This window comes from Palaemon carinicauda, chromosome 20 (assembly GCF_036898095.1).
Source record: "Palaemon carinicauda isolate YSFRI2023 chromosome 20, ASM3689809v2, whole genome shotgun sequence".
Lineage (NCBI taxonomy): Eukaryota > Metazoa > Arthropoda > Malacostraca > Decapoda > Palaemonidae > Palaemon > Palaemon carinicauda.
Window position 1 is genome coordinate 115,914,984 of NC_090744.1, and position 15,000 is coordinate 115,929,983.

General features: G+C 38.2%; 1 protein-coding gene across 1 annotated transcript in view; it reads right to left on the reverse strand.

Moving 5' to 3' along the window:
- LOC137660094 (uncharacterized) overlaps positions 1–15,000 on the reverse strand; it is a 128,242-nt gene that overhangs the window by 81,506 nt on the left and 31,736 nt on the right. The window contains 9 exon segments of the mRNA XM_068394812.1: positions 641–735; positions 1,756–1,988; positions 4,830–5,757; positions 5,906–6,361; positions 6,803–6,972; positions 8,019–8,151; positions 9,797–9,886; positions 10,731–10,875; positions 12,239–12,348. Of these exon segments, the coding sequence (XP_068250913.1) occupies positions 641–735; positions 1,756–1,988; positions 4,830–5,757; positions 5,906–6,361; positions 6,803–6,972; positions 8,019–8,151; positions 9,797–9,886; positions 10,731–10,875; positions 12,239–12,348 (2,360 nt within the window).

A 15,000-nucleotide genomic window follows, 5' to 3' on the forward strand; every position in this document is an offset into this window, starting at 1 on the left:
CAAAATGGATACAGTAGTAAGTATTTGGCACAGTTAAATACTCTTAATGGTTTGGGTCACTCGGTGGGAGGGTTGCATAGGGTAGCATAATATCGATTGATGCACGCTCACTCCTTCATACATTGTCAAAATTATAGATGATCAGATTACTTCTATCAATCACATGTCCATTTTATCCCTTTTACCCCCGGGGGTATTTGGAAATTTCCAACCCTTAACCCCCAAGGGGTTATTTTTTTCCCAGCACATTTTGCAGTATATTTTTTTTAAATTGCTCTAACAGCCTTAATTTTTGTCATAGAGAGGTCAGGTTGGTCTCATTTTCTTGGAAAATGCCTGAATTTTCTCAAAAAATTATCAAAAAATATGAAAAACAAATTTTTATAGCATTTTTTTTGCAAGGACGTACCGGTACGTCCATGAGGGCAAAGGGATGGCTTTTGTGAAACGTACCAGACGTCCTTTTAGGGGTAAAAGGGTTAAAATTGAAGTATCTTTTTTCATAACATAATAAGATTGTAACGAACATATTCTAAGATCTTCATCTACGCCAAACCTGCAGAAAGCAAGAAAAAGTGGGTGAAGGTGGTAAGAGATAAGGACATGACGAAACAAGGCACCGGTAGCAGTATTAACTTACTTGCTTTCCCTGGAAGATGACCGTCCCGTTACCGTGGATGTTACTGGGACTGTATTCATAGTGGAGCGTCGCGTTGCTTCTTCGCCTTGAGTTGTCCTGAAAATATAAAAAAGAAATGAGCCATTTTTAGTCAGTTAAAAAATATCTATTGGACAGTTGAATGAGTTTTCAATTCCAAGAATTAATGCCAATGCTCTGACTTTAGTTATCCTCCTCAGACTCATTATAGTTTCTATCTTTAGATTCTATGAAGATCTTGTACCAACCGTGTGTCACACGATCGTACATAATTCATTTTGTATATATTATGCTTGTATCTTCGCCCTCCCCTCGCACTAAAAAGAACCTGAAAAGTCATGTCTGCTTTTCTCCTCTGTAACAGTGTCAATATTTGAACATAAAAATTCTTGTTGCTTTGAGATTTTGTATATAAAGGAGAGTGTTTCTTTAATAAACTAACTCATGTTGTTTTAACTTGCCTTTGAGTTCATAACCTTCTCTCACAACGTCCACAATCTCCTCCTTAGACTACAAAATATCCCTTCTCCTCGAAGTAGTATCTTTATAAATGCTAAATCATAGATTCAGAAGTAAATGCCCTACGCCCAATTCTTTACTGACAGAAGGTATAAAAAAACCCTGGAAGAGAGAGATACTTCACACCACAATTCACCGCTCAAACCAAGAGCAAAAATACTCGACTGACTACCGAACTCGACCATCATTATTTCACAGCGAGGTAACCGCAAAAACGAGCAAAATAAGTGGCAGAACAAGAACCATTATATTTAGTGTTGCTAATGTTAGTGTAACATTGTTAATGATAGCATGCGCAGCTCAACATTATCGCTTGCCAGTACGTACGAGCTTGATGTTTCTGTTTTCTGCTGCGAGCGAAGCGAGCCCGCGGGGCGGAACAACTGTCATTATATTTGGAAAATTTTAACAGAAAATATGTTTTCTTCTAGTAAATAACGTGATTTAAACCGGTTTTCACCTTCATTTCAACCGCAACAACAACAATCAGTGTGGCTATTAGAAGTTAGGCGAACTGGTTGTTCTGCTTGTTTGCAGTTGAAATAATCACACCGCTTCCCATTTTCCTCCTCACCCACCTCTACGAAAATATGTCCCGAATGCTTCCTCCCAGACTGCTCTATCTTACTGGCACCATCATAGTGGAGAGAGAGACTGTGCGAATTTTCACGATCCGTTCCGTACTCGGCTCTGAGCTGCAAACCAGTCGCCTCTTCGTCGCTGCTTAGGCTGCCATTCACCAATCCGAAGTACTGGCCGACTTGCGTCCTTCCGTCCACTCTGTAGTGCGTTCCTTCAATCTTCCATGAGGCTAAAGAGGGGTTGGGGAGAGAATAATAGAATCAGTGGATATGTCAGTTACCTTTTCTTGAAAAAAATTAATAACCCTTTTACCCCCGAAGGACGTACTGGTACGTTTCACAAAACTCATCCCTTTACCCCCATGGACGTACTGGTACGTCCTTGCAAAAAAATGCTATTTTAATTTTTTTTTGCATATTTTTGATAATTTTTTTGAGAAACCTTCAGGCATTTTCCAAGAGAATGAAACCAAACCTGACCTCTCTATGAGGAAAATTAAGGCTGTTAGAGCAATTTAAAAAAAAATACACTGCAAAATGTGCTTGAGAAAAAATATCCCTGGGGGTTAAGGGTTGGAAATTTCCAAATAGCCTGGGGGTAAAAGGGTTAATAAGATCTGCATCTCAAGTTTGCTTTTGGAGCACAGCCCCTAACATCAACCACATGGAAAGAGAAAAAGAAGAAAGAAGGGGCGGGTAAGGCGATAGATTCAGATGGTTAGAACTCCATGTTACTAATAGATTCTAAATAACCTGATCTTCCATCACCTAAAGCTTTTCATTATAACTTAGAATATTGGTAATACATACATACATATACCAAGGCACTTCCCCCTATTTTGGGGGGTAGCCGACATCAAACAAATGAAACAAAAAAGGGGACCTCTCCTCTCTATGTTCCTCCCAGCCTGACAAGGGACTCAACCGAGTTCGGCTGGTACTGCTAGGGTGGCACAGCCCACCCTCCCCCGTTATCCACCACAGATGAAGCTTCATAATGCTGAATCCCCTACTGCTGCTACCTCCGCGGTCATCCAAGGCACCGGAGGAAGCAGCAGGGCCTACCGGAACTGCGTCATAATCGCTCGCCATTCATTCCAATTTCTAGCACCCTCTCTTGCCTCTCTCACATCTATCCTACTATCACCCCGAGCTTCCTTCACTCCATCCATCCACCCAAACCTTGGTCTTCCTCGTGTACTTCTCCCATCAACTCTTGCATTCATCACCTTCTTTAGCAGACAGCCATTTGCCATTCTCTCAACATGGCCAAACCACCTCAACACATTCATATCCACTCTAGCTGCTAACTCATTTCTTACACCCGTTCTCACCCTCACTATTTCGTTCCTAACCCTATCTCCTCGAGATACACCAGCCATACTCCTTAGACACTTCATCTCAAACACATTCAATTTCTGTCTCTCCGTCACTTTCATTCCCCACAACTCCGATCCATACATCACAGTTGGTACAATCACTTTCTCATACAGAACTCTCTTTACATTCATGCCCAACCCTCTATTTTTTACTACTCCCTTAACTGCCCCCAACACTTTGCAACCTTCATTCACTCTCTGACGTACATATGCTTCCACTCCACCATTTGCTGCAACAACAGACCCCAAGTACTTAAACTGAACCACCTTCTCAAGTAACTCTCCAATCAACATGACATTCAACCTTGCACCACCTTCCCTTCTCGTACATCTCATAACCTTACTCTTACCCACATTAACTCTCAACTTCCTTCTCTCGCACACCCTTCCAAATTCTGTCACTAATCGGCCAAGCTTCTCTTCTGTGTCTGCAACCAGTACAGTATCATCCACACACAACAACTGATTTACCTCCCATTCATGGTCATTCTTGTCTACCAGTTTCAATCCTCGTCCAAGCACTCGAGCATTCACCTCTCTCATCACTCCAACATACTAGTTAAACAACTACGGCAACATCACACATCCCTGTCTCAGCCCCACTCTCACCGGAAACCAATCGCTCACTTCATTTCCTATCCTAACACATGCTTTACTACCTTTGTAGAAACTTTTCACTGCTTGCAACAACCTTCCACCAACTCCATATAACCTCATCACATTCCACATTGCTTCCCTATCAACTCTATCATACACTTTCTCCAGATCCATAAACACAACATAATAATAATAATAATAATAATAATAATAATAATAATAATAATAATAATAATAATAATAAATTAATTTTAAAGTGAAAAAGTTGATCATAAATGAACTTGCAAATTTTTCTAAAGACAAGACTTTATGAATAATCATCTATTGCATATAGGTGCATAAAAAATAGAAAAAAATATCTACAATGGCTGGATTTAATACATCAATTAAAATGAAACATTCAATTTAAAACCGTTTTATGATAAATAATTTGTAAGGCAGATAAATTCTAGAATACAGTATTACTTACTGCAAACATTTTTATATAGTATCTCTAATTTCTGTCTGCTAAAGAAGGTGATGAATGCAAGAGTTGATGGGAGAAGTACAAGAGGAAGGCCAAGGTTTGGGTGGATGGATGGAGTGAAGGAAGCTCTGGGTGATAGGAGGATAGATGTGAGAGAGGCAAGAGAGCGTGCTAGAAATAGGAATGAATGGTGAGCGATTGTGACGCAGTTCCGGTAGGCCCTGCTGCTGCCTCCGATGCCTTAGATGACCGCGGAGGTAGCAGCAGTAGGGGATTCAGCATTATGAAGCTTCATCTGAGGTGGATAATGTGGGAGGGTTGGCTGTGGCACCCTAGCAGTACCAGCTGAACTCGGTTGAGTCCCTTGTTAGGCTGGAGGAATGTAGAGAGTAGAGGTCCCCTTTTTGTTTTTGTTTCATTTGTTGATGTTGGCTACCCCCCAAAATTGGGGGGAAGTGCCTATGGTATATGTATGTATGTATCTCTAATTTCATTCTCCAAAATGAAGTAAATCCAGTCACTTCAATATCTAGGAAGAACAATTTGGCATGCATTCAAATCTGAGAATACAGCAAACATCAAAGTTAACATATTTGCAAGTGTTACATCTATCTAAAGTTAACACTTACATTTAAATTCATCATCTTTGGATTTAACAGCTAGATTCCCCTCTGCAGAGTAGACATCCGGGCCGATGGTGAGGACGAACTTCGGCGTGTGCTGAAACCCTGCCCGTTCCTTCTCACTCTGTAGGGAAATCTCAATGCCACCTTTGATCACTGAATCCTCTAGGTATTTGAGTGCCAATTCCTTCGTGCTCTCTGTCCACTGGTACTGGCCTTGCAGATCATAGCCCATACCCCGTATCACTATGTATCCTCCTGTGCCATCCGGACCGAGGTTCACGAGAAAATGAATCTTCCTCTGAATAGAGGAGCCTGGGGCCTCGAAAATAGCTTCAAATATGTTATCCTCGACCTTGAAATAGAACTGGTAATAGGCAAATGTGTCGGTTTTGGAAACTGCGAACTCACTGTTGTAAGGTTCTCCTTGGAAGGTCTCCTGGCCAACAGTGTGGGTGCCAAAGCTTGACTTGGCGCATACTTCCAGACCCAATATTCTTTTGAACAGTTCCGACGAGCAATATTCGTGGTCCTCAATCTGCGTGGCTGGCATTTCATCACACCATTCCTGTTCTGCATTTTTGTAAAGGGCCACTTTGGATGACGAGCTAATTTTAGCAATCTCGGGCTTTGCCAGAATAATCTGCATGCCAAAAGGCTGGAGAGGTCTCCTTTCAATCTTACCACCCAAATCTGTGTGAACAATTTTACTGGACCTGCGTCTGACTCCACTCCAACCACCGTACCCGTCGACCACAAGGGATTCGTCGCAAGCAAGAACGGCAGAGGCTGACAGCTTGGCTTCGTAGACCAAATTGGTTTCGTCTTTCTCCGTCTTCAACTCGTGTTCAAAGGAAACGGATCCCGTTGCATTAACCTTCAGTCTGAGAGGGAAGCCCAACTGAGTTGTCGACACATATTCTTGGTCAATAACCTGAAAGATATATAATAGAATAAATTCCAAGATATGTCAGAATTCACATATTTCTCAATAGAAATGGATAAAATGTAGTTTCTAGATTTGATGAAAGCAGCCATCAGTCTGACAACAGAAGAACAAATAACTATAATTGCTGACAAACCTTAAATGATTTAGGGGAGGTGAATTCTTTAGCCAGGCTCTGGATAACCTGGAACGGGTTCAGCTTCAACATATTATCGACATAAAAGACCTCGTTTCCAAACACTCTGACATAAAATGAAGCCTTTGGTTCTTCCGATTCAACAGCTTCCACCTCCTCGTTGATCGTCTGAGCTTCGTCATACAGCCTCTGGAACTCTTCAATTTTCTCCTCCCGGACTTCCCTCTTTGGCCTTATGGTCTCCAGCAGCGTTTGTATCCCCTCATGTTTGAAGTATCCATCTTTCCCAAAGAAGTTCTCAATGTATCCCTCAAGTCCACTGAAATCCCCTCCAAATTCAAGGAGGTTGATACTCTTCTCAGCCATTTCTAAAGTGAGGTTCAGGGAGGTCTGTTGTGGGATGTACGACTTGGGAGTGAAGATGACGTTGCTTTCAGCGCTACCGCCAACGTTCATCTGTCAAGCGTTGAAAACACAATTTAAGTGAATATTCTAAGTTGTCTACGGTACCTATTACCATATCATTCTGGGTCTGTCATCATCATACATTCAGCATTATTTTAATAAATCAAAAAGGTAATACGCTTGTGAAATTCTATACTGTACAGAATTGCTACTCATTGTGCCAGGCCTATAGCCAAAACTGTACAGAACCAGTGAAAAATCTGCGCACTATTTATCTTGAAGATAAATTGATCCATAGTAAATGAATTTAAATGATGCATGAAAAGTAAGGAACGTAGAGAGTAGAGGTCCCCTTTTTTGTTTTTGTTTCATTTGTTGATGTCGGCTACCCCCCAAAATTGGGGGAAGTGCCTTGGTATATGTATGTATGTATGATGAAAAGTAAAATGAAGACAAAATGCATAAACGAAAATATGAAAATAAAATTCTTACAATTTCATTAAACTGAGCGTAACGATAATTCCTCGACGTTCGGAAGGCATTGGTGCTGAACTTTGCCTGCAAGGAATGATGCGAAGCTAACCGGGAAAGTTCTCTGTTGTAAACACTGGAAGAAGGTTGACCAACCAGGTTCTGGATATGTGTCCAGATGTAAGAACCAACTGGAATGAAAAGAGAGAAAAAAAAAGAGGCATTTAGAATATGTCATCATAGGATCTCATTTTATCCAGATGGTTTGGACATGGTGTGAGAATGGGGGAGGAGCAGCTAGTAAGAAAAACTAGGAAATATGGAAGAAGCACAATAGCAACAAATAGGATGGATGAAGATTCAAGAAATAATAGAGAGAAGGAATAAAAGGAGGGAGAGAGAGAGAGAGAGAGAGAGAGAGAGAGAGAGAGAGAGAGAGAGAGAGAGAGAGAGAGAGAGCTAATTTTTAGTGACTGGTAATAGTATTATCTCTTATCTTAAGATATAAATAAAAAGTTAAGTCCATCTCTTTTGGGGTCCCCTTCTACTGATTGTTTCCACTCAAATTTATCAGGTTCTTCCTCCCTCCCTTATGTCAAACGTATGAAAAACGATCTCCATATTCTCATGTGGAAGAATAGGGTGATCTGACCAACCTAACATACACTAATAGATATTTCTTCCATATTTATGTATGTATAGAATTGTTAAATATGAACAAAAAACTCAACCGAAAACAAAATTCCTAAACTTCATTTATCCTATTGACATATTTTTTTTAATTCATGTAATTCAAATGTATATGGTAGATGTTAGTTTCTTTCCATTTTAGTATGATTAGCAATCTCCAAAAAGACATAAGTACACATTTAACCCTCCCAGTGACTATATTGCTGTCAGCCGCTTATTCACAAACTTGTTAAGGTGAGCAATGACGTCATCTGTTAGCCTATTTGTGTTCCCATTTCGCAATGTAAATAACAAAGGAATCAAGATAGAAATTAAGAATTCCATTAGAAAGCTGAATACATTTTCAAGGTGAGCAATGACGACATCTGTTAGCCTATTTGTGTTCCCATTTCGTAATGTAAAAAACAAAGGAATCAAGAGAGAAACTAAGAATTCCATTAGAAAGCTGAATACATTTCCTACATAACTACATGAATGTATGACGCGTCATGTATCGTTGGATCCCCAAAGGGTTGAGAAGACTCTGATCACCGTTTTGAAATCTCACCTTGGTTGACCTCTTCCCTTTTCAGGAGGTGTTCAATTTTGTGGAAAAACTTTGGATTGTCAATGGCACAAGGAACCAGGGAGATGTACGCGGCAATTCGCACTTCTACTTCATCCGAGTCGTCTTCTAGGATCTGAAACCAAGGTTAAATTTAATGTACTGAAATGACTCTTCCAAATATAGAGATATGAAATGGGGAACGTTTACAGTATCTATTTCCCTCTGTGTGAAAAGATAAAAATGCAACGTTCAGATCTAATGGTCGAGTCTTCACAAAAAGGTTATGGTGGAGACAACAACCTCAGTTTACACCTGTTGGTAAAATAAACATACATACATCCATATACCAAAGGCACTTCCCCCAATTTTGGGGGGTAGCCGACATCAACAATGAAACAAAACAAAAAAAGGGGACCTCTACTCTCTACGTTCCTCCAGCCTAACCAGGGACTCAGCCGAGTTCAGCTGGTACTGCTAGGGTGCCACAGCCCAACCTCCCACATTATCCACCACAGATGAAGCTTCATAAAAATAAAGAAAACATTATAAATCATTATGGAAACGTTAGGATGGAAATGTTCACGTCAGTAATGTCTCAATAATTCTTGTCATTCCAGGATTAGCATTTGGGTCACTCTTAATTATCTGTACTATGATGGACCCTTGTCAGGCTGGAAGGAACGTAGAAAGGAGAGGTCCCCTTTTTCGTTTCATTTGCTTGATGTCGGCTAACCCCCCAAATTAGGGGAAGTGCCTTGGTATATGCATGTATATATGATGGACCACCTCCACTGACCACAAAAGACTATACAGTACATACAATTGGATGGTCATGCACTGAGCATTTATAAAATCTCAACATCTGACTTAAGTCCTACGTATTCTGGAAGTTCCAGCATTCCTTCTAGTTAATCTTGGTGAAAAAAATGAAAAAATAAGACTACACTTAATGCTACATGTAGATAATGGATTAATAAAGGGATTTTGACGAAGGAAAAATCTATTTCTGGGGAGAGACCTGTGGCGCCCGGTGAAAAGGGGTCCTTCTAATATACCTTTTCTGATAAAACCTTCCAATTATACCAGAGAAAGATAAAAGCATGGAATGCAGAGGTTACTACCCTCGCGCGAGCACCTTGTGGGTGTCGTGTATAAAGCAAAGCCGCGTGAAAACCACTATTCACAGGCTGTCTCCCATTTAGTATTCTAAAGCTAGAGGAATTGAGAAAAAGATTACAAATACTTTAAATGCTCTCAAGAAATATAGGTAACTTCCAAGATGACTGGCATTAGCCTCTCAGAAATATAGGTAACTTCCAAAATGACTGGCATTAGCCTCTCAGAAATATAGGTAACTTCCAAAGTGACTGGCATTAGCCTCTCAGAAATATAGGTAACTTCCAAAGTGACTGGCATTAGCCTCTCAGAAATATAGGTAACTTCCAAAGTGACTGGCATTAGCCTCTCAGAAATATAGGTAACTTCCAAAATGACTGGCATTAGCCTCTCAGAAATATAGGTAACTTCCAAAGTGACTGGCATTAGCCTCTCAGAAATATAGGTAACTTCCAAAGTGACTGGCATTAGCCTCTCAGAAATATAGGTAACTTCCAAAGTGACTGGCATTAGCCTCTCAAGAAATATAGGTAACTTCCAAAGTGACTGGCATTAGCCTCTCAGAAATATAGGTAACTTCCAAAATGACTGGCATTAGCCTCTCAGAAATATAGGTAACTTCCAAGATGACTGGCATTAGCCTCTCATGCATTATTCCTTACTTTCCAAAGAGTCTTCGTGTCAGATGGACAGCCTGAGCGTCTATACGTTTGCAGGGCAGCTACACGTAGGCTAGATATCACTTTCTTGTTCTGTAATTCAAGAAAATAATTAATATTTGTCTATACTTAACTACTTATAAAACAAAAATCTAATTTAAGAAAGAATCATATGATTATAGTCTAAACCAAAAGCTTCAAGTCACTCTAGACATATATATAAAAAAAAATTCTTGATAGAAATATTAATATTTGTCTATACTTAACTATTTATAAAACAAAAATCTAATTTAAGAAAGAATCATATGATTATAGTCTAAATCAAAAGCTTTTTAAGTCACTCAAAACATATATATAAAAAAAAATTCTTGATAGAAATATTAATATTTGTCTATACTCAACTACTTATAAAACAAAAATCTAATTTAAGAAAGAATCATATGATTATAGTCTAAACCAAAAGCTTTAAGTCACTCTAGACATATATATAAAAAAAATTCTTGATAGAAATATAATATTTTTCAACGCAAACATTCTTACCACACTTTTGAAACTGCGAAATTAGAGTGGTTTCAGTTTTAGTTGACATTCAATATGGGAAAGGGTTAACACCATTCCCTGAGAATACTTTAACAAGAAATAAATTTCTACCTCATACTTGGGATCGAACGCTAGCCCCTTCTAATGAAAGGCCAGGTCGAAACCAACCATGCCACGAGAGACCATAAAAGATATCGGAACCTGACGCTAGGTTCCGATATCTTTTATCTTTTATGGTCTCTCGTGGCATGGTTGGTTTCGACCTGGCCTTTCCTTAGAAGGGGCTAGCGTTCGATCCCAAGTATGAGGTAGAAATTTATTTCTATTTAAACATGATGTTGTGTTGATATTTATCCATACTTTAACAAGTTCAGCCTAAGAGACATACAGTACTTACGCCATAGCATCTCTTGGAGAAGTCCTTCTTAGGTTGGATTCCAGCATTGGCGAGGGCTCGCAAAGCCACCCGGATGTCCTCCCAAGAACTTCTTTCGAAACCGCACGAATCTCCTACTACGTCTTCGACGTATTCCAGAAACGGCCTGGGGAGTCATTTTCAAACAGAAGAATTCAGTAGCATGAATCTGTGCATGATGGCATAAAGCCAGCTGAATATCAGTGCAAGCATAAAATGGAGTTTTTATGATAAAACAAAGTTTTATGAATACTTACCTGGCAGTTATATATATATATATATAGCTGATATCTCTAAATCAGCTATATATATATATATATATATATATATATATATATATATATATATATATATATATATATATATATATATATATATATATATATATATATATATATATATATATATATATATATATATATATATATATACAGTATATATATATAACTGCCAGGTAAGTACTATTCATAAAAATGGAGTTTTTATGATAAAACAAAGTTTTATGAATACTTACCTGACAGTTATATATATATATAGCTGATTTAGAGATATCAGCTATATATATATAACTGCCAGGTAAGTACTATTCATAAAAAGAAAAATTTACAATTGAGTTTTTGTACCAAATTGTTTAAAAGAAAAAATTACATATTAGTTTTCATATCAAAGTGTTGATTAATCGACTGTACTTTCCGATTCCTTGTGTGATCGAGTATTACATTCAGGGGGTCAAAGTTGCTTTCGGCTTTGGTCAACTCGACACAATTTCTATTTAGGACAGATACAAGAATAAATATAGTGAGAAATCTGTCATACTATTGAGCAACAGCCCGTGCGGGAATGAGGCCAACCTAACCGAAAAACTAAATTCTTAAAAGTTTTAAAATATATTAACAAGCATGAGCAGAGTGTAAATGTATGTATTTATGCATTTATGTATGCAAATATTTTACACATATCTTTAATAACTTATTTTTCATAATAATTTTCTTATTTTTAGACGAAGAACTCCAAACAAGTTGCAACATGTCAGAATTTTTTAATATTACAAAAAATGCATAATGATAGGATTTAAAAATGAGAGAGAGAGAGAGAGAGAGAGAGAGAGAGAGAGAGAGAGAGAGAGAGAGAGAGAGAGAGAGAGAGAGAGAGAGAGAGAGAGAGAGATTAGATAAAATAAAAATCATACAACTAAAAGAGAGAGAGAGAGAGAGAGAGAGAGAGAGAGAGAGAGAGAGAGAGAGAGAGAGATTCATGGTTACATCACAAAAAACCTATTCATCTAAAATAAACAGAGGGAGAGAGAGAGAGAGAGAGAGACAGAGAGAGAGAGAGAGAGAAATATTCTTGGTTACATCTTAAAAAGATATAAGCATCTAAATGAAACAGAAACAAAAGAGAGAGAGAGAGAGAGAGAGAGAGAGAGAGAGAGAGAGAGAGAGAGAGAGAGAGAGAGAGAGAGAGAGAGAGAGAGAGAGAGACTAACTTACTGAGCGTGATCGCGACAGTTCCGTGGGTCGCGCCGACACACCTTGTGGACCATGGTGGATGCAGCCATTAAGACAGGGCTTTCTACGCCTTCTAGGTTACTTAGCAATTCCTGCAAGGATGAGGGAACTCTATCATTTCAGTTTTAATGTGTTGAGTAGAGATTCATCGGTATCACTCTACCCTCTCAGTATTGGAATAGCACAAATGTGGCAGCCTTCAAGAAAAACCTGAAGACTTATCTTTTTAGAAAGTGTTATAATAGTGACCTGAAAACTATTAAGCCTGAATACAAATGCTAGCGAAATAACTGATAACGATACAGAGCAAAATATTAACTGGAAAGGAATTATTTTTTCATACACCAAGGCCCGCCTGAACAGACCTTTAGTGTTTGATGGAGGGCGAGAAATAAACCTCTAAAAGTAAAAGTAAGTAGTAAGATAAACTGTCTGCTCATGTGATTTATCATCGTGTTTAAATTTTTATGCCGTTCGTAATTGAAACTTGTTGTATACATGAAAGCTCCGACCAAATAAAGTGCAGTCGCATTCACGAGAGTCTCTCATTTACAACCTAACTGCTCGCCAGAACATTAGTGCCGGAAAATGCATGAACGGACAGGTTATCAGTGAGAGGGGAGTGTTTGAATTTCTGTGCCGTTCGTTACCGAAACGGGTTGTATACATACAAGCTCCGACCAAATAAAGTGCAGTCGCATTCACGAGAGTCTCTCATTTACAACCTAACTGCTCGCCGGAACATTGGCGCCGTAAAATGCATGAACGGACAGGTCATCAGTGAGAGGGGAGAGCGATAACGACAATATACAAAAAAAATATGAAATACCATTTCAATATACGAGTGCGTGTGATACTCGTGCGGTACACTAGTATTATATATATCTACCCACATTCCTTTTACATAGGAGATTGCCAGTATTTGCTTTTATTATCTATGAAACGTTCTCAAGACTTTGTAGTTAAGATTGTTATTATTAGTTCTCAAGCACTTCACAGTTGAAATAATTGCCAAACATCCTTGAATATCTTGAAGCAATTAGGAATGTCAAAGGTTCTCAAACTCTTTGTGGTCAAAGTACAGTAATTAACCCTTTTACCCCCAAAGGACGTACTGGTACGTTTCACAAAACCCATCCCTTTACCCCCATGGACATACCGGTACGTCCTTGCAAAAAACTGCTATTTATATTATTTTTTTGCATATTTTTGATAATTTTTTCAGAAACTTTAAGCATTTTCCAAGAGAATGAGACCAACCTGACCTCTCTATGATGAAAATTGAGGCTGTTAGAGCAATTTAAAAAATATATATTGCAAAATGTGCTTGAAAAAAAAAATGCCTGGGGGTTAAGGGTTGGAAAGTTCCAAATAGCTTGGGGGTAAAAGAGTTAATGCAAAGGTTCATTGTAATAAGATCAATAATAATAAACATTGTATACCAAAATAATTTCCTTGATTCATCATCATTCAGCCCGGGTCCAGCAGCCCCTTTTACCTGTGGCCCCTATGCATATACACAGACTAAAAGGTATACGACTTTGAGCCAAGTTTATGTTTGAAAATTGCAAAGCATGGGTATGGTATAAAAATCGGGTTAAAAAAGTCTTCTACTAATTAAAAATGATTAAAAACTTGAAAATTTGCATAATTTAACTCTTTTACCCCCAGGCTATTTGGAACTTTCCAACCCTTAACCCCCAGACGTTTTTTTTTTTTTCAAACATATTTTGCAATATATATTTTTTAAATTGCTCTAACAGCCTTAATTTTCATCATAGAGAGGTCAGGTTGGTCCCATTCTCTTGGAAAATGCCTGAAGTTTCTCAAAAAATTATCAAAAATATGCAAAAAAATTTAAATAGCAGTTTTTTGCAAGGACGTACCAGTACGTCCATGGGGTCCATGGGGGTAAAGGGATGAGTTTTGTGAAACATACCAGTACGTCCATTGGGGGTAAAAGGGTTAAAAGTTGTCATTTAAAAACTGTTAGTTTAGACAATATTGTTGTAACAGGAGACTATTTGTGTAACTCATGTAAATCATATAAGTACCCTGGATGAGATTTCAACTTCTAAGAATGTGATCGTAATAATTAATGTTGTTTTTTTTTTTTTTTTTTTTTTTTTTTCTTTTTTTTTTTTTGCTGGAAATGTCAAATCTTTAACCGAATGTAAATGTTTCGCGGAGAATTATGGACTACCTTTCCTGATAGTCATGTATAAAGTATAATAAAATTCCCCGGATGCAAACTTTACAGCTGATAAAGAACCCTATTGGTTAATTAGTGCAATGAAGTCTGCATTAGTCATCTTACCCCCTTTCGGAGCTTATAAACCCTCTTACCCCCAAAGGACGTACTGGTACGTTTCACAAAACTCATCCCTTTACCCCCATGGACGTACCAGTACGTTCTTGCAAAAAAACTGCTATTTAAATTTTTTTTTTTTTTTGCATATTTTTGATATTTTTTTGAGAAACTTCAGGCATTTTCCTTCACAAAACTCATCCCTTTACCCCCATGGACGTACCGGTACGTTCTTGCAAAAAACTGCTATTTACATTTTTTTGCATATTTTTGATAACTTTATGAGAAACTTCAGGCATTTCCCAAGAGAATGAGACCAACCTGACCTCTCTATGATGAAAATTAAGGCTGTTAGAGCAATTTAAAAAAAAAAAAATAAACTGCAAAATGTACTTGAAAAAAAAAATAACCCATGGGGGTTAAGGGTTGGAAAGTT